We start from the raw sequence: 19,105 nt of genomic DNA on the forward strand, positions 1-19,105 counted from the left end.
CCAAAGAACAGCAGAAGTTCTGAAATCATGAAGTTGTCTTTCTGAGTGACACAGCAGAGGCTGAGTGAGCTGCAGATGTGCTGAAATGGTACAGGTAGTTTAATTACAAACATGAAAACTGAAATATTTTCTCCATCCCTCTCCCCATTTTCCCTGCTTCTGTACAGGTGTAATCAATACATTTACAAATATCCACAAATAATTGCCATGAAGTAACCTTTAATGATATGGACTTAATCAAAATTAACCTTTAGGCATCACTGCAAAACAGCACAGCATAAAATCATTTTCCTGCCTAAACTCATGCATCTTTTTTCTTTTTAACCAGTAACTTGCAAATTTAGACAGAATATTTGAAGCCTTTGGATTCCAGAAGGGAAACATCACGTTGCAGTTCACAGTTCACCAGTGACCATTTACAGTAATTTCTGTAAAATACAAAATGTTTGACAAAAGGAAGAGAATAAGCAAGTAAGCAATGCCTCTTTTAAAAGTTATTTCTAAGGATTTGGTGCCATTTCCAACTCTGCATGATGGTGAAAGGCTCTGGATTTTTTTCCAGACACCACTAGTATTGCTCAAAGCCCCAAATCAACACACACTAATGTTGACTTAAAAGTACTGTGTATGTACCACTACATAAATACATATGCAAAATAAAGTTCATATCCCATAAAAATAGAAAAATGTAATATAGAGTCTGTTGGGCAAGGCATACAGGCATAGCAATAGTTTTATAATTGCATAAATGTGGTTTGTATTTACAGATGGAAATGGAGACAAACATAATCATCAAATACATTGATTTTTATTAATTTTTGGAAGATTTTCACTTGCAACAAAATGATCTGCAACTCCAGCTACCTGGAAAAGTAAAGTGCTCACAATCCATTTAGTGCAATAATGCTGGCTACAAAACTTAAGTGGAGAAAAAAAGTTGAGAACTAATACCACATTAGCTAGTGGGACCAAACAAAAAATAAAATCATATTTGAGTTTAAAAGTTTGAGAAGATAAAGAAAAATTAAGATTACAAATCAGACTAACAAGAAGAGAATAATTCTCCAAAGTCAAGTCTTTAGATTGTCAGAAATTAGAGGTGCCAAATGTAGTTTCTCCTGCTATTTTGTCCCAGCTTTGTCCTGAACATTCTTGGAGACAGCTGTCCCATAATTCAAGGAAATGGCACAGACATTCCTGCAGATACACCACCATGTAAGCCCAAGGAAATGAAAGATGAATGTACTCATCAGTCTGACAGTCCTTCATCTCTGAGTGCTTGACTTCATCATTTCAGCAGTATTCCTCTGTTTAAGTTGATACTGAGTAATATAAAACTTGCTTCTAAAATATAATAATTGGGAGCAGATGATAAAAATGAGGGGTTCTTACAAGTTATGTATTATGCTTTCAGCACTGGATTACAGTAAACCACAACAACTAAAGATTACACATATTAATATTTCACCTTGGCATCATAGATCAGCACAAACTTATGTGAACAGTGAAGTACAACCCATTTAAAATGAGGGACTCTCCAGAGAAAACCCTTCTTCTGGGTCTAGGGCCAAATAGAATCTCCACAGGGATGCCATGCACAGCACATGGGAACTCCAAAATGCCCACCAGCCTTGGAAAACTTGCCTGCCTGCCCAAATACAGAGGCAGACTGGCTTTAGAAATAGTTTTATTAATGTGACTTCAAATGAACTCCTGGCCTTAACTAGAACTTGTAAAAATTGTCACACGCCACCTTCTAAAATCAGAATAAGTAAGGAATCTCTCAGATAATGAAACCCAAAGGCCTTTCACTGGTTTCACTGAGATGTGGAAGAGATGCAGCTCTAATTGACAAGCACTTAGTCCCTGATCCCCAGACTTCAGAACGTCCCAAGGTAAAATTGTATAAAGAAGAATGATGTGATGCAGGCCTTCCATACAAATGATTTTTCTTATGAGTTAAGTTCTTGACAGTAACCTTCTGCCTAAGGGAGATTGATGGGAAAAGACCTTTCTCCCCAAAAATGGGTTATGGACAACTGCTAAATTGGATTAATAGATAAACCCTCCTGCTAACTCATTACAAACTCCTGTGGTATTAATTAAACTCTAATGAGGAAGGAAATACACATGTAATGGTGAACATCACCAAGGACACAGCCAGGACCTCCCTAACAGGGTGTGGGACCCAGGCCACAGCACTTCCAGCCCACCCTGCTGTCCTGTAGCACTGCTGCTGCTGGGAGCCCTGTGCACCCAGCCCATGGCACTTGACAGAGCACTTACACCACCCAAGCAAGACAGCTGCTCTCAGCCTTCCCAAAATTTGGAAAAGCACCCTCCAGAGCCAGGCCTTCCACTGGCAGAGGCTGTAGGTTGGAGTGCAGCTCCCAAAGGCCTCACAGGAATCCCACTGGTCTTCCTGACCAGATCTGCTCTGGCCAGGAGGTGGCTCCTTCTGCCCCCGAACTGTCACCATTCCCACGGTGGCAGTCCCCTGCAGCAGTGTGTGCAGCCCAGCAGTCACTGCCACTCCAGAGTGAGCTTGTCCTGCCAGGCACCACTTCCAGGTGTCCTGCCTCACGCTGGACAATGCCAGTCACCTCCCAGCACAGCAGGGATGACAGCACCATAGCTGGAGGGAATGGCCCCACCACTTCAAGCCGCAGAGCCCCGGGGCACAGACAGGCCTCTGCCACCTCAGGGGAAGGACGAGCAGTGCCAGGCGCTGCTGACTCACCCCTCACCTTCCCACAGGAGGGGAAAGCTCAGCAAAGCCAGCACAGACCTTTCTGTTTGCCCAGCCCACTGCGGCCGTCCCAGGGGCGCACAGCCCGTGCTGTCACAGCAGGGAGCCGAGGGTGGCGCAATGAGGCAGCAGAGGCCGTGGCAGCTTCTCCCGTTTATTGGTTCCGCGCACGGGGCAGGAGCGGGCGCTGCTCCTCAGCGGGCGGCAGCTCCTCGGTGGGCAGCAGCTCGTAGGTGACGCAGAGGGAGGAGAAGAGGCAGCCGAGGAAGGACACCAGGCTGGAGAAGTACATGGCACTGCTGGCACTGCCGACAGCCGCCGTCAGCGGCCCCATGGCCACGGCCACCAGGATCTGCGCCAGGAAGTACTGGCAGCTCAGCAGGGAGATGTCGACGCCCATCCCGCGCCGCGTGCCCTCCGCCTGCGAGCCTACGAACTGCGGGGACACAGCCACGGGGTGAGCGAGCGCCGCGGGGCCGCCCGGCCCTCCCCGGCCCGCGCTCACCTCTCGGCTCTGGTAGTAGTCGCAGAGCAGGGAGTAGGGCAGCGTGCAGAGCGTGGCGAACAGGATGCCGTAGGTGGCACACAGGGACAGCAGCACGTAGACATTCCTGGAGAGCGTGGCCAGGCCCGTGCCCAGCCCAAAGGCCAAATAGGCCACAAAGTACAGTGTCCGTGTGCTAAAGCGCTCCTCCAGCTTCTCCAGCATGGCTGCAAGAAAACGGGACAGCTTTCGGGGTGAACTGCAGCCTCCCACTGCCACCCCGGGTCAGGCAGCCACTACACCTCTGAGGAACTGGTGACTTGCACATGAGCCACGCACCCCTTCAAATCTGGCTACAAGATGCAACACTGCTGCCCTGTCTGCACAGAGGGCACGGCTGAGCTGAAGCCTGGCAGTGCCCCTGTCCCAGAGGGGTAAATGGGAACTGGTGGGGGTGGGCAGCAGAGACATGACATACATGACAAAGTGCTGGGGTGGCACATGACACCTGGTGCTCTGCCTGGGACACGCAGGCACTGGGTGGTGCTGCACCAGGACTGTGCCTATGGTGACTGCAAGTATCTCTGTATTCAATGTACATTGAAAGTGTCACTTGTGAAAGGAACCACATCCTAAGAGAGACATGTTTTCACTGGATTGCTGACCTCACCTGCTGTCAGTGCAGGCCAAGCTAAGTACAGAGGCAACAGAGTGAAAAAGAGCTCTCTGCTACAGCACTTGTGCCATGTGGTAGGAACATAAACACTCATCTACTTGTTGCAGAAACACCACTTTTAAGAAATGTATCTTTTCCCAAGCAGTACCAAGTACCTGAATAGAAAGCAGCACTGAATGCATAGATGCACATTCCCCAGCAGCCCATGGTGACCCCAGTGTTGTACTTCTGATACTCATCTGAGTTGTGAGGTGCTTTTGGGTTCCCTTGGAACACTACTTCTCCCATGAAGTCAGTATAGAAGAGTAACATCCCCTCAAATGAAAGCCACCCTGAAAGAAGCAAGAAGTAACCTATTAGGATTTCAGAATACCTGTTTCCCCTTGTAAGCTTACATGGATGTTATCAGCTGTATTACAAATCACACCCTAGGACAGGTTGTGCAACCTGAGTGTTACATAACACTCAGCCACATTTATCTGAGACCGCTGCTCCCCATGCATAATGCTGCAATGTTTGTTAAAGACATTCAGGCTTTTAAAGACCAAGATTTACCATTTGAATTCCTAAGTGGAAACCTCAAGGCTGACTAAAGGCCACAAAATACTGGTTTAACAAGACAGAAAAATAGGTGACAGCAGTCTGGGCTGTCTTCAGGTTCTGACAGGACACAGCTCTCAGTTTAACAGAGTGGCTCATCCCATAGTAATTTCAGGTTGCTGTTATCCTCCCACGTAGGACTGGAAGGAGTACTTCTTTTGTCATGGTTGCAGCCTCCAGAGTGCCTCTGACACAGTTAAAAACTCTGCTCACAAATTGGCACCAATATCCCTTAATTCCTTTCACAGCCAATGAGTATTAATTATCAGGTCCCTTCAGTCCAATTTTGTGTAAACTGGAATGACTGTAAGCCCTTCCTAAACACCAGTCACACACTGGTTAAGAGTAAAGGTAACACTATACTGGTTACAGGGACTCCTGCAATGCCAGCTTCCACACCTCTTGGCCTGTTCTAAGTGCAAAGTAAAAGTAAAAGGAAGGTAAATGCCAGTCTCAGCATGGAAATGCAATTAATCTTTCTGCTTGGTATGAACATTCCCCTTAAGATGTGCTAATTTAGGCTGTTGTTCCCTTTCCAGGAATACAAGCTTTACTGCTTTGCTGGTGTGTTTTGGGTTTTTTTCCCTTTCTAAGTGTTCTAAGAAGGCACCTCATTGGTATCCATATGGCAGAAATGAAGCTGTCAAGTAGCAGCCATTGCAGCAATAGATAAAACACTGGAAAAGGTTCACCAGAGGTAGAGTCCTTCCTGGTGAAGGCAAGAGGTCACTTTGGGAGTACCTAGGAAGTGGTTGATGCAGAGGTTCCGGAGAGCCTTGGGCATGTGGCAGATGGTGGAGCAAAGCAGCTTCACAGACAGGGGCTGCTCCGAGGGCTCGCCCGGCTCATTCAGCTCGCTCTCGTACTTCACACCATTCAGCAGGATATTTGCAACCTGCACCATAACAACTGCCAGGTCAACAAGCACAGTAAGGGAAGCACAAACATCCTTTAAGCAGATGTATGCAATATTGCACACCTATCTGATCATCTGAGAGTTAAACTCTGCTGCTGGAGTATGTTGATTTTAGATTAAGAAGTGTATTAGACTGGAGCGAGTGACAAAGGGCAGCACTGCACTGTAGCTTTCAGTATAATTGAACCAGTTCTCTTCCCTTCATTAGGGTACTTGGTAACCACATTCAGATGCACAGACACAGCAGGAATGCATAAGTTCCACTGCATTTACAGGAGCTGTACCCATTTTCAGGTGAATGTGGATCCTGATGTTTTAGAGACACTGAGGAAGAAGAGGATGAGTTTAATTCAAACACATTATCACTGCTTGCTAATCTCGATGCTCAACCTCAGTGTGCCCAGTTTGTAAAATCTTGACCTTAACAAACTCTGCTCTCACAAACTGGGTCAAAGTACAGCAGTAACAAACAAACCAAACAAACAAAAAAAACCAAACCAAACCAAACCAAACAAACAAAAAAACCAAACCAAACCAAACCAAACCAAACCAGAAAACACCACCCCCGAAAATTTAAAATAAAATAAAAAATCCCCAAACCAAACAAAAAAATAAAATAAAATAACAGAGGACTGTTTACCTCATCCCAGATCATAAAAAAATGGGCCAGCATGCAGAGGTCTCAGACATTCCAAGTTATCACCAACAGTGGGAGGTGAGGTCAGAGTCTTATCCCTCAGTAAGGGAAAGCTTCCCTCCCTGATGGAGCCAGATGTAATGACTGCCATAAGGAGAAGCTCATGGGAGAATCCTATCCCTGGCCCTATTTTGCAGGTCTTTCTGTGGAAAGGGAAGATACAGGCTCAATAAAAATGTGACCTTTTCTGTTCTCATGTGGTAGCTCCCTTGGTAGTGAAGCAGGACTAAAAATACTGACCTAACTCTCACAACTGGCCCGGTTAAGAGTGGGATATTCCCATTTCTGCCATCTTAACAAAAGCAGCTGACAGGCTGTCAGACATAACTCACACTCTACCCACTACTTTAGTGACAGTCATAGCAGGTGTGCTGTTCCCATAATGACTTTTATGAGGAAGCTGTCACAAGAGCCTTTAATGAATAATTTGTGCACCACATATTTAAAGCTATATGAAGAGATTAATAACACTCATGTTCACACAGTCATATCATTGATTTCCTGCTCTTACCTGTTGGCTGAAGGTTACATTTCTTCTTCTGTTATTCTCAGGGCAGTGTCCTGTTACAGCATCTGGAATGGCCAAGGTCTGAGGTCTTTTCAAGATGCCTGATGACCGTGGCTTTATTGCATCCAGTGAGCCAACTCTCAGCACATCACTGTCAGCCCCTGATGTTAAGCTGCTCTCCCCTTGCTCCAGAATTCCATTTGCTCCATGGTAACAGCCATCAGGCACCCGAGGAAAGCTGACACTGACAGGCTGCCTGGACAAACTAGCTGGAAGTGTCATGTAACTATTATGCCCTCCTGTAAAACAGTCTATAAGCACACTGTCAATATTTGAAGTCCCAAAGGATGATGCAAACTCATTAATTCCCGTCAAAGAATTGTCTCTGCTGATAAAACTCCCGTATTTTGGCGTGAGTGGGCTCATGGGGGAAACAGGACTCGTAAAACTTGCATGTAACTGAGCTGAGTTATGAGAAGCAGAGTTTTCATTTACACTGTCCTCAAAGAAGAAAGGTGGAGAAGGAGGGAGAGGAAGACTTGGACTTTTCATCACCTTTTTCTTCCTGTTAGAGGACTTTAAGGGTCTCTCTGGAATGCTAACTAGAGTCAGCACAGTAGCAATAGTCAGTACAACTGAGGTGAAGACATAGATGACACGAAGTTGCCCTCCTACAGCTTTTCCAAAACTGGTTTTATCCCAGTGTATTCCTCCAACAACATAACCAAAGCCACCTCCAAGACCTGGTGGAAAAACAGAGCTAAGATTATCTTCCCTATCCAGTCCCACAAGTCAGTAGCAGCACAGCATCACTTGCCTAATGATTCATGAGGAGAATCTGACATTTCTGTTTTAGCATTTGATCCCTTTTCACCTCAAATGCACTAATAAACACAGCTGTGCCAGAAGGATAGTCTGGATGTACTGACACGGTACAGAAAGAGGGAGAAAGTGCTGTGAAAGTCATGATACAAATGATTAAAAATTACAATTTTTCTTTGCCAAGAACAAAACACCTTACCTTTAGCTATTTCAGTCCGTAAACAGAAGTGTCCACCAGCCTTGAGACAAGGCTCTGCAATCATTCAGCTAAGACTGTTTTCCTGAAAGTGAAAATCCATTTTCCTCATATGAGGAATGTAGATCTAACTAAGACAGATCCAATCACCTCAGAAGTGTAGCAAGCTCATTTCTCAGCATTGTGTTGACAGGGCACAAAACTGCCACTGTGTTACTACCAATGAACAGGGAAGTTTTGAGAGCACCTCTCTCTCCATTCACATGGTGAAAGTCTTACAACACTCTCCTTTCTTATTCACAAACACATTCAAGAGTGTGGAATAGTCTCCTAGAACAGGGCAGCACAGCAACTGAAGATGACAGCAGTGAGGGATCAATATTCACCTTCACCTCCAACAGAGCAACTACAAGACACATATTACACACCTGCAGGAAGCCAAACCTCCTCCCTCAAGGGATAATTTTGTTTCCATAGGTCTTACAAAATATGTGAGGCACCTTCAGATGAACAACCCAAGACTGTATCTTGTTTGAGTTGAGGCAGTTATAAAAACCTTTTGCAATGAGTAGATTTTTTTTTTAATGGTTAATTAGTGATACTTCTCAGTATTTTGTCATTATGCTTATCCAGGAAAACACCAGTATTTACACCCTGCTTTCTCACAGCAGGGCTTGTTTATTACATCTCCCAGGAAGCACCAAGGAAACATACCTGCTAACAAAGCATGGATGTTGAGGCCCCTGTCTTGATCCACTGGGCTGCACACATCCATCATGTAGGCATGACTGGGATTGTCTGCTGAATCTGCACTGAAGTCCATGAGGACAACACCACAGATTGTAAGGATGATCCCCCATTTGTGGTTATTCTCAGTGTCAGACAAGGCACTCCCTATATCTTTGCCATTCAGCATAAGTGAGAGCCCAAGCAATGCTCCTGGGAACAAAACCAAAACAAAATCAGTGACTATTTGTAAGCAAGCCTGCAGAGCTCCAGACTCCAACAGCATTATTCTACCTGCACAGCCTTGCAGCAAGCACTATTGCTCTTGTTCATGCCAATGCAGCCTGGGAAGTGAGTGTGGTTTATAGGATACACCATAATCCTTTTCCACTATTCAAGCTCAACAAATATCCAGAGTTTACTTTGGACAAAAGCATCCATATTCTTGACCCTCAAGACATCCTTTCAGACTCTGAGAAGCTTTTATGTGTGGATCTCCAGCTGCCAAAAGCATCAGCTCAGTGTCCCTCACCATCTTCTTCAGATCCATAACACCCAACACCTCAGGAGCACTTTGTTCAGCTTAATGCCCCAAGAAGAGAGATGCACAACGTTTTTTACATGTTATGCCCATCATTTCAAAAAGACACACCTACTGCTAAAACTAGAATGAAAGGTCTTCTCCTCCCAAATCTTGATGTGCATCTGTCACTCCAGGCTCCCAGCAAAGGCTGTAGCAAAAACCCTAGAAAAAAAGGAACCACCAATGAACAGGATTTTTCTACAAGCCTGATTCACAGAGGAGTTAAAACAGGCATGACTTAAAAGACAGTTAAGGCAGGAGCAGCATAGAGCAGTGACACCCCCAGTAAACACTGGTCACCCAGGGGCACACACCACACACTGCCTGGCATTGCCCAGGACAGGGACTGAGTAACTGTGTGTGCTGCTGCTCACTGCAGGGCACTTCACTTTGCATCAGTAACACAGAGTTTGACACCTCATTCGTTTCAGAAAGTTACACAGGAGAAGGCAATCCCACTCTACTTTTTTCACACACCTTTGAAAATTGTCTCTGTATGCTTTTTTTCATGGGGATATAAATGAATACACCAATCTTCTTATGCTTGTTTTTAAATACAGGAATAGAGCAACCAAAGCTTACCCTCACACAAATTTTAAGAGGTTGAGAAGCTATTAAAAGAACAGATCTTTTGAGCACATTGGTCTTATTTCAGGAGGGGCACAGCAAGAATTATCCTCCTATTTGTTTGTCTAAAATTATGGTTAGTACTTCTTAACCTCAAGAGAATATATTCATGAACAGCCGAGGTACTGCAAAAAAAAATACCAAACAAACAAACAAGCAAACAAAACTATAGTGGGAAAAATAAGAGGGAAGAAACAGCATCAAGAAAATTACCTAATATAGGGCTGATGAACCACACCATTCCATAGAGTTGGTCTGGAAGCCCCATCTGGAGCAGCACAGGCGTCACATAGGCTGTTTCCATGGCATAGCTGAATTCAAGCCCAAAGAGAATGCACCCATTGAAAAGGAGTTCCAAGAAGGACCTCTGGGGCTGGAGATCCCCAAAGCCAACCAGGTCAGTGGGGCAGGGGGTGTTTGGAGGGGGTGGTGGTGAGGGCCGGATGTGTTTCCTCCTCTTTGGGTGTCTCTTGAAGTTGTTGGCGCGGTGGCTGATGTGCCGCGTGGGCAGCCCAGGACAGGCTGGAGCTGCTGATCTCCAGAGCTCCTGGGGAGCCACAGCTGACAAGAGTGCAGCATCACTGACAGGGCTTGCTGCAGATGGTGGAATCATCACAGGCAGGGTCTGCAAGACAAATAGCTCAGAACAAAATGGTTGAGGTAAGAAAAACTTGGCTTAATTTTTTTTTTTTTACTGAAGTTCAGGTCATTTCTCAACATTTCCCATATTCAAAGTGTGGCTTTTTGTTACAACCTCTTCTTTCCATCTCTTGATGGAAGGCATTTGTGTTTTATGGGCACCAATGACAGACCAGAGATACTTTCTAGGTTACCTAGGTATTTGCTTACCATCACAGGATATTAAGATTGAAATATTTGAAACAATTAACAGTCACAGATGCTACACTTCCCAGAAGTTCCCAATGGGTCAGCAAAGGGTTTAAATTTATGTAGAATTCACGTGAGTTAAACTCAGGCTAAAAAAAATAAATCACAATCTCAGTCTATGTTTACAATAATGCAAAGCTGTGGCCTGGCAGCAGATTCCAGACCCCTGCTGCAACAGGAAATCACTTTGGCAGAAACTGATCATGCCACTCCTGCTACCTGTGCTGAGGCCAAGGCTTAATGCAACACCTTTTCCTCAATCACCAAGCTTTGCTTTATTCCTATTTCCATTCCTCAAATCAGCAGAGATGTCTCCACTGCAAGGACAGGGTCTGATCCTTAGGAACTGAATCATGAGAAGATACATACCCCACAATTCACCCTCAGAACTGCTACTCCTCTTTCAGTGCTTAATGGTACCCAAGTGCTGAATAGGCTCCTTGGATCTCATCAGAATCACTCCTGTAGCCAAAGCACAGTGCACAGTGTGGTGGGTAAAACAGCCAAATGGTTTCCAAAATAGCACATCAGCTAGATGCCAACAGATCTGCTGCATAAACGAAGCACATGTGATTTCTTGATTCTTTCTGCCAGAAATGGAAACAGCTTATGAGTGAACACTGACCTTTATGCTCCTTGCCCACAGACCAAAGCTGCTGCTGCACAAGAATGGCTCCACACCACCCCATCCCTTCAGAAAACCCTCACAACTGCACACTAGTGAGTAAAACAAGTCTCTTACTCTTTTGATTACAGTTCCCCTGGGAAAAAACTCCCAGCTCTTCTTTGGCTGTACACCACTTCCCTAAATCTCATGTTTACTGCTTCTCCATCTGGCACATTTCATACACTAGTCTTCCTTAGTCTACACAAAGCCACAATTTATTGCATATTCCCAACTATTACCAAAAGCAGAACTCCATAAGCCCGTGTTCACCTTCACACTAACCCAAGCATTGTTAAACATGGTGAGTGATGCCTGCACAGACCAATCCTCAGCTCTGTGCCTTGACACTGTTTCTGCACTTACTGAAAACTTCTTATGACCCATGTTTCTCACAAACAGAGTACTTACTTCACAGAGTATCTTTATCAGCTTCCAGGACAAAGTAATTTCCTCACAATGAGAATTTGTTAAAAATGAGGAGATATCTGAAAGAAGACATAATGAAAACCCAATCAGATTCCTTTCACGGAGCCATGACAATGAAGAGGAGCTAGCAGCCCCTTCACTACTATTGTACCTTGCCATTTGCACACAGGGTGTTATCTCCTTATCTTCATCTATTAGTTTCATTTCATACTAGATCCTCCTTTATCTTCCTGCTCTTTACTGTGTATTGCAAAGCGATTGCATTCTAAGTCATAAGTGACAATGTTTTAGTGACATAAGAACCCCTATGCATGGCTCCAAAATACACACGGTGACCTGCAATTACTTGAAATGAAAGGCTATTACTGACAGCATGTCACTGGTCCAGCAGAAAATCAATGTAAAACTGAACTATATCCTTAATCCCCCATTTTCCTCAACTTAGACATCTCAGGTAAATCTACGTGGTGATCACAACAGCGGCGAGGCAGGAACCTCTCCCGTAGTGTGGCTGCCAGCCCTCAGTGTCAATAGTTATTTGGGATTTTTGGCACTCGAGCTCTGTTGTACCAACTGCACATCACAGTCTGGAAGGAGATGCCGGCTCTGCGCTGGTACCCGCACAAACGTGTGCGCACAGGCAATGCGCTCGGCAGGCAGGGCCGAGCCCTCACCGCTCCGCCGAAATTAAGTCTTTAATTTGTCGGCAGAACCCGCTTCCCATTTTTCTGCGTCGGCTGCCGAGGGTTATAAAAACCCCACAGTCACCGGCTCCGCGGGGGAATGCCGGCCCTGACCCTGGTGCTGACCCGGCCGCCGCCTGCCCATCCTTTGTGCCGGCCGGGCAGGAGCCGCGCCGCCGCCCCGGGGCGGGGCCGCCACCCCTCACGGCTCCGGGCCCCTCACGGCTCCGGGCCCCTCACGGCCCCTCACGGCTCCTGACGGCCCCTCACGGCTCCGGGCCCCTCACGGCCCCTCACGGCCCCGGGCCCCTCACGGCTCCGGGCCCCTCATGGGCCCTCACGGCCCCTCACGGCTCCGGGCCCCTCACGGCCCCGAGCTCCTCACGGCCCCTCACGGCCCCTCACGGCTCCTTCACGGCTCCGGGCCCCTCACGGTTCCTCACGGCTCCGGGCCCCTCACGGCCCCTCACGGCCCCTCACGGCTCCGGGCCCCTCACGGCTCCGGGCCCCGCACGGCCCCGAGCTCCTCACGGCCCCTCACGGCCCCTCACGGCCCCTCACGGCTCCGGGCCCCGCACGGCCCCGAGCTCCTCACGGCCCCTCACGGCCCCTCACGGCCCCTCACGGCTCCGGGCTCCTCACGGCCCCGCACGGCCCCTCACGGCCCCTCACGGCCCCTCACGGCCCCTCACGGCTCCGGGCTCCTCACGGCCCCGCACGGCCCCTCACGATCGCAGCCACCCCCGCGCTGCCGCCCCGCCGCCTCACCTGCCCGGCCTGGCCCAGCCCGCACTGCGCCGCGCCGTGACGCCACCGGCCCCGCCCCGCCGTGCCCGCCGGCAGCGGCAGCGGCAGCGGCAGCGGCAGCGGCAGCGGCAGCGGCAGCGGCAGCGGCAGCGGCAGCGCCGCCCCCGCCCGGGCCGCGGGAGGGCCCCGGGCCCGCATCACCCCCGAGCCCGCATCACCCTCCGAGCCCGCATCACCCCCCGGGCCCGCATCGCCCCCGGGCCCGCATCACCCCCCGGGCCCGCATCACCCTCCGAGCCCGCATCACCCCCCGGACCCGCATCCCCCCCGAGCCCGCATCAGCCTCCGAGCCCGCATCACCCTCCGAGCCCGCATCACCCTCCGAGCCCGCATCACCCTCCGAGCCCGCATCACCCCCCGGACCCGCATCGCCCCCGAGCCCGCATCGCCCCCGGGCCCGCATCGCCCCCGCACCGGAGAGCTCCGGTAGAGCCCCGGACAGAGCAGCCGGGCCGAGCGGTTCCCCCCCGTTCCCGGCCGTTCCCGGTGTCGCTGCAGCCGCTCCCGCCCGGGCAGATGCGGCTGCCGGGCCCTGGTTCCCGAATTGGCACTGGAGAGGCGGATCGTGATGGGGAGATTTTTAGAGATGGTTTTTGATAGGCCTGTAGAGCAGATGCCATAGAACATGCTGCACTTCTCTATTTTAAGTCTTCCCCTTACTAGGCTAAAGAAATTAGGCAATTTTATTTAATAGTATTTTATAGATTCTATATTTTGGGCTTGTGTTTCAAATTTCCTCGTGGTTTGCAAACAAAGACATAATTAGGTGTGCACAATACACTGCTATACTTTTTATTTTAAAAGTTAAAATTCAGAGCCTTAATCATTAAGCATTCTTTATTTTATCCTCAGAGGTTACCATAACACTGCAAGGATCCCTAACATATATTAGTATTTAGGTCTTGTAGAATTTGTTGTAGCAGGAAGATGGCACATAAATCACTGGTCACAGTAGGAATAAAAGGAATTGTGCCATTTGTCTGCTGAAAACCAGCTCTAGTTCATGCAATAGAGGGTGCAATCACATTTGGAAAAGATGCCAAAGAGCACTGTCTGAGGCAAGTAGGGTTCAGCTAGGGGACAAGCTCACATAAAGCCTGACAAGAAATTGTGAGAAATTGGGATAATCCTGCAGCACACAAGGATAGGCACAAGAGATCACTGCACATTCTTACTGCCACAGATTCCCTGCCAACTGGTCTGTGTTGTTCAACTTTTTTACATTATATTGGTCAAGTATTCTTCATCAGTGTTTATGTAATTAAACAGCAGTGTAAGGGACCTGTGTACAACACTTAGGGTTATTGACTCACAGCATGATTTTCACAGGGCAGAAAGGGTTTTGTGCTTGTCCAAATGGAAAGGGGAACTGGGTTCCTCACTATCCTCAAATGTTCTTCCACAAAAACCACAACTCTAACAGCATGTCTGCAGTCCCAGCAAAACTCTTCCCTTGCTGCTTTCTACCACAGGGCTCTCTGTGAGCACCTTGTTCCTAAGCTGACCCTAAGGAATGTGCCTGATTGTTCCACATCAGGTGAAACTGAGTGAGAAACTTGCCATGCACTGGCAGTGTTGCACTGTTGTCAGCAATTTGATGCAGTGCACCTTCTCCCCTGTCAAAATGCTCATGCAAGATAAACTAAACAGAGATGAAAGAGTCAATCCAGTGCCACAGATGTCCTATTGAGTAATGGAATAATTTCAAAAATACACCTGTTTGCCCCAAACAGCATGTGTGACATGCCAGACACCATTGCAGGCTCCTGTTGAGGATGCTGCAGGTTCCCCATTTTCATACATTCTATCCTCAGTCCTCCTGGCAGATTTGGAGCTGTGTTGCTACTGGGGTATCCCTCACCTGTCTGTGCTCAGCCTCTCCTTTTGCCTCCCCAGATATGAAGCTTCTGGGTCTCCACCAACCCAGCCTTGCCACAGGTCACTTCTCAGTGCTGATCCACATGGCTGTGGCCACAACAGGCTGCTATGTCTGCACCCAGGTCTCATCCACAACATCCACAATGTTCACTACTTCACTTGCTGCCTATTGAGAGAAAAAACTGGTTTTGGAAGCCACATTCATAATGAACTGATTAAAATCATTGCAGTTGCTCTGGAAGAAAACAATCACATTCTTATTCAAAACCACAGGTTGAACAGCATCCTTTTTATTTAACTGCTCCCAGTGTCACAGCCACTGGAAAGATCCTTCATGCTCTGAGCAGAAATGGTGAAAAGCAAAAACAAAAAAGAAAAAAAAGAAGAAGATTGCCCTAAGGATGAAGGACAGGAACAGAAGCAGGTCCAGTCAGGTGGCACAGCTGGCAAGAGAACATGAGCAGGCAGGTCTGCTGCCAGAATGATCAGACAGGTGGGGCAAGAGACAGCAGGGCTGGGAGGAGCCATTGCCATCAGAAGTAGTTGTAGAACACCAGCTGCTTCTCACCCAGCTTCTGGTGGTGGTCAGGGACATCTCATGAGCTGGGAGTGTGGCTGTCACACACCCACAGTGTTAATGCCTGCTTTGATAAAGACACAGGCTTAGCCACAACTGAGAACACAGGACAAGAACCCCTGCTCCCACCAGCCCCAGTCCAACCACCAGCCATGTGCTACAGCTCTGCAAACACTGGCAAGATGAAAACGGTGCTTAAGAATCCCATTCCTTGTCATCAGGGATGATTTTTTATTCCAGCTGGGCATGGAGAGTGGATTATATCATTAATGCTGGCAGGAAGTCATGGCCATTTTATACAATTGGCTTTCCTTGTAAATGTATTTGAGACATTAAACTCATGTTTATCCATGGACAATTAAATAAAATTGTCTGCTCAAAACTTAGACTGATTAACTCTTACCCCATTTAGAACAGTTTGTCCACTTGGGGACAGTGGGACAATTAACTCTAGTCCTTCCCAGGGTAACAACAAAGGAGAGAACAAAAGCAATTCCTGCTGTGCATTCATTTATTGGCATCCTTTGGGCTTTAGACAAAACAGAAACCACAAATCTCCTCTCCTCTGTGAGCTTGCACATAAATTGCTGTTGAAATGCAAAGTTACTCATTTACTTTGTACTAGTTTAACCCAACAACATCCAAAATATCAGAGTTTGGTGGTGAATACCTACTGCTATGAATCTGCACTGTTCTCTCCTAACTTCTCAGCCTGCAAGTTGGTTTGCATTCACTAAACACTTTTGTTAAGTCCTTCCACAAAGCAGCTTCTGACAGGATATTCATCTCTGCTCATTTGCAGGCTCACTGTTCCATTTGCCAGCAGGCCTCATTATTTGCTTTGCTCAGATCAGACCATCCCTCTGTTTCTTGGAAACCTCCCTTACCATCCCCATAATCCCTTCCTCTGAAGCAGTTATTAGCTCCAGTTGAGTGAAATTCTGTGCAAAACACCAACAGAGAGTATGTTTCTCTCTCTGTTTAAGAGCAGGGTTTCAGTTCTGTGGTGTTGGGTGTTTCTTTTTCTCCTTTTGTCTTTAATTTAAAACATCTTTCAGTTGAGTTCAGTGGATCCATGATGTCACCCTGTGATCCATCTGGAAGTGGCAGCTTCAGGACTACAAAACTGGGGAATAGCATTCCTGAGCCACAACAAGAAAACACTCAGAACTTATGAAAAATTGAGATCTCTTATTTATTTGTTGCCAGTGGTTAGCTCTCACTGCAAGAGTATTTGACTGAGTCAGGTATGCTGTACTAAGCCTTAGCACCACAGCTGGTTTGGCAAACCCATTGCCAGGGATATTAAACAGTGCTTATGCTCTTTCACCACCTTGTGTTTTCAAAGTATTTTAGATAAATATATATTTATGTGTATACAAACACAGCGACTGTCCTAAGTTCTTCAAGTTGTGTAGGATTTAATGCCATGGATTCAAGGCATTTGTCTGACACAAAATAAATTGCCCATTAAATTTTGGGTGAGTTTTCAGGAGGTTTTAGAGGAAAAATAACCACTCATCTTATGTGACTTTTTACAGCAGCTTCTTCATTACTGGATATGAGACCAGAGTGTCCTGGTCTGTAGCATCTTCCTGTTCCACTTTGGCAGTCACTGTTGTTCCCTAAGACTTTTTTCTTGAGAACTAGACAGCAGCATGGTTATTTAAGAAACTAAGAGTAAAGCCCTGTACATTTGCTACCAAGCATCAGGCCCACCTCTTTTAAATAGTCTTTTTCCAAGCAAGGTCAATACTCAAAATTTTCCTTTAATCCCTCAGAAATCTTGATGCAACTCTTTCTTTTATGCAGTAAATTTCTCATTCTGCCCAGTGCAGTTAACCAAAAGTCACATTATTGATCAATTTCCTTGGTGCTATTGGTCTTTTGCACTATAATAATTTAAAACAGATCAACCCAAGACCACCTGTAAGTTTGCAAATCAGGGACCAGGACATTTAGTCAATGGCAAGTTCATGACAGGCTTATTTAAAATTAGTTCAGCTAATGACAAAAATTGCTAGAGTTAGAATCATGGAATCTCTCAAGTTGGAGCTGACCCATGGTGATGATCTAGTCCAACTTACTGCTCATCACAAGTCCACCTAAACATTATAACAAGACATTCCTTGAGCTCTGACAGGCTTGGTGCTGTGATGACTTTCCTGGGGAGACTGTTCTGGTGTCCCACCATCCTCTCAACAAAGAACCTTCTCCTAATGTCCAATCTGAACTTCCCCTGTACCTGCTCCTTCCATAGGCCACTTTTCCAGATTATTTCTAGAGCCAATCCCAGCTTGCCTTCTCCCCTTGAACTCTCCCTGTACATCTATTCCAGGCAGATGAGAGCTTTTGTTAAATCCAAATGAAACTCTGCTTTCCACAACATTTATGCTACCAGTTGAAGAACAAAATTTATATTTCTGTAAATGCCTAATCATGCCAATAAGATCTATTGAACACAGTGCAAATACAGAGTAGGACAGAAAAAAAGAAGCAAGTTCAAACAAGGTGAGGTGCATCTCAATTATATGTTCTTAATGCTTATATGGTAAGATGAGCTTACCACGTAAATTACACCACCCCAGCATCCCTCACCTGCCAACTGAGTAGGTGTAAAGAAGTTGGTGGGCAGCTAAAAAATGTAAGAACAGAAAGAAACCTCCTATGTGCCAGCCTGCACACCACCTCCATATCTGGCCCTCAGCATGGTGTCATATGACTTTAATAACCCAGATAAATCAGTTCCTGAACTGAACTCCTACACTGGCTATATTAATGGATGCAACTAAGCATTTAAAATGGCACCTGAATATTTACTTTAAAAAAAGGAAAAACACTACCAAAAAAGTCCATACCTAAAGCACTACCAGAAATAAGAACCAGCATTTTACTGCAGAATGAAAAGCAATGCTAACAGCACTGATCTGTTTGCATTAAAATTGAGTTGAATTTATTTTCTCAATTAATTGATAACACAGTGATTTACTATAGAATATATAAACATCAGTTTTAATACTCAGGAAAATTTCATTAGTGCCACACTTCACCTAAACCATCCAAGTGTTGGGCAGTGACAGCCAAACACTTTTTCTTCCAGTAGTTTGTACTTGGTTTGACTCATATTTCAGCTCAGACATTTCCACAACAGCAGTGCATACACATTCACTGCCCAGAGCTTTCTGCAGACTGCTCCACAAACACTTCTGTTTACTCCTGCAGAACAAACTAGTGCTGCCCTCAGAATAACCAGGACGTTTATCCAGCTCCTGCCCTTTCAATGGCTGGTCCCACAAGGACAATGAAACCTCAACACTGTTCAGAGAATTAGTCACTAGAGGGCACTTGGAGAATCCAGAAGATTGAGAATGTGCTTGGGATCAGAAGGCCACGACAGTTTAGAGTCCAAATGATGAGATTTGCATTTACTTCCTAAGCCAGCTCCTGAGATATTTTAAGATACAAAACCGGGAAAATAATTATATTTCAGATTATGGCCTTTATAATATTTTGTCTTTCCATCAACTAAATAAAAGAAGACTGGAAAAAAACTCTCCTCTAAGGCAACACACAGACTAAGCTACACTGGCCATGA

The 19,105-nt window shown here is 46.4% G+C and overlaps 1 protein-coding gene across 6 annotated transcripts in view; it reads right to left on the minus strand.

The window, feature by feature from the left end:
- The window catches only part of SLC45A1 (solute carrier family 45 member 1), a 367,325-nt gene continuing 348,220 nt past the window's right edge, over positions 1 to 19,105 (minus strand). Inside the window, exons 2-11 of one of the 6 annotated variants that reach the window (XM_079326133.1) lie at positions 11,548 to 11,624; positions 10,842 to 11,022; positions 9,798 to 10,209; positions 9,027 to 9,119; positions 8,363 to 8,587; positions 6,634 to 7,373; positions 5,251 to 5,404; positions 4,065 to 4,241; positions 3,255 to 3,460; positions 1 to 3,185 (exon numbers count right to left, since the gene is read on the minus strand). In XM_079326133.1, coding sequence (XP_079182259.1) covers positions 2,904 to 3,185; positions 3,255 to 3,460; positions 4,065 to 4,241; positions 5,251 to 5,404; positions 6,634 to 7,373; positions 8,363 to 8,587; positions 9,027 to 9,119; positions 9,798 to 10,197 — 2,277 coding nt within the window. In that variant the 5' untranslated portion in view covers positions 10,198 to 10,209; positions 10,842 to 11,022; positions 11,548 to 11,624 and the 3' untranslated portion in view covers positions 1 to 2,903. Of the gene's footprint in view, positions 3,186 to 3,254; positions 3,461 to 4,064; positions 4,242 to 5,250; positions 5,405 to 6,633; positions 7,374 to 8,362; positions 8,588 to 9,026; positions 9,120 to 9,797; positions 11,023 to 11,091; positions 11,515 to 11,547; positions 11,625 to 11,716; positions 12,412 to 19,105 lie in introns of those variants that run through there. The other 5 variants (XM_079326129.1, XM_079326131.1, XM_079326134.1 and 2 more) reach the window with 5 other exon arrangements.

Source organism: Erithacus rubecula (assembly GCF_903797595.1).
Source record: "Erithacus rubecula genome assembly, chromosome: 24".
NCBI lineage: Eukaryota > Metazoa > Chordata > Aves > Passeriformes > Muscicapidae > Erithacus > Erithacus rubecula.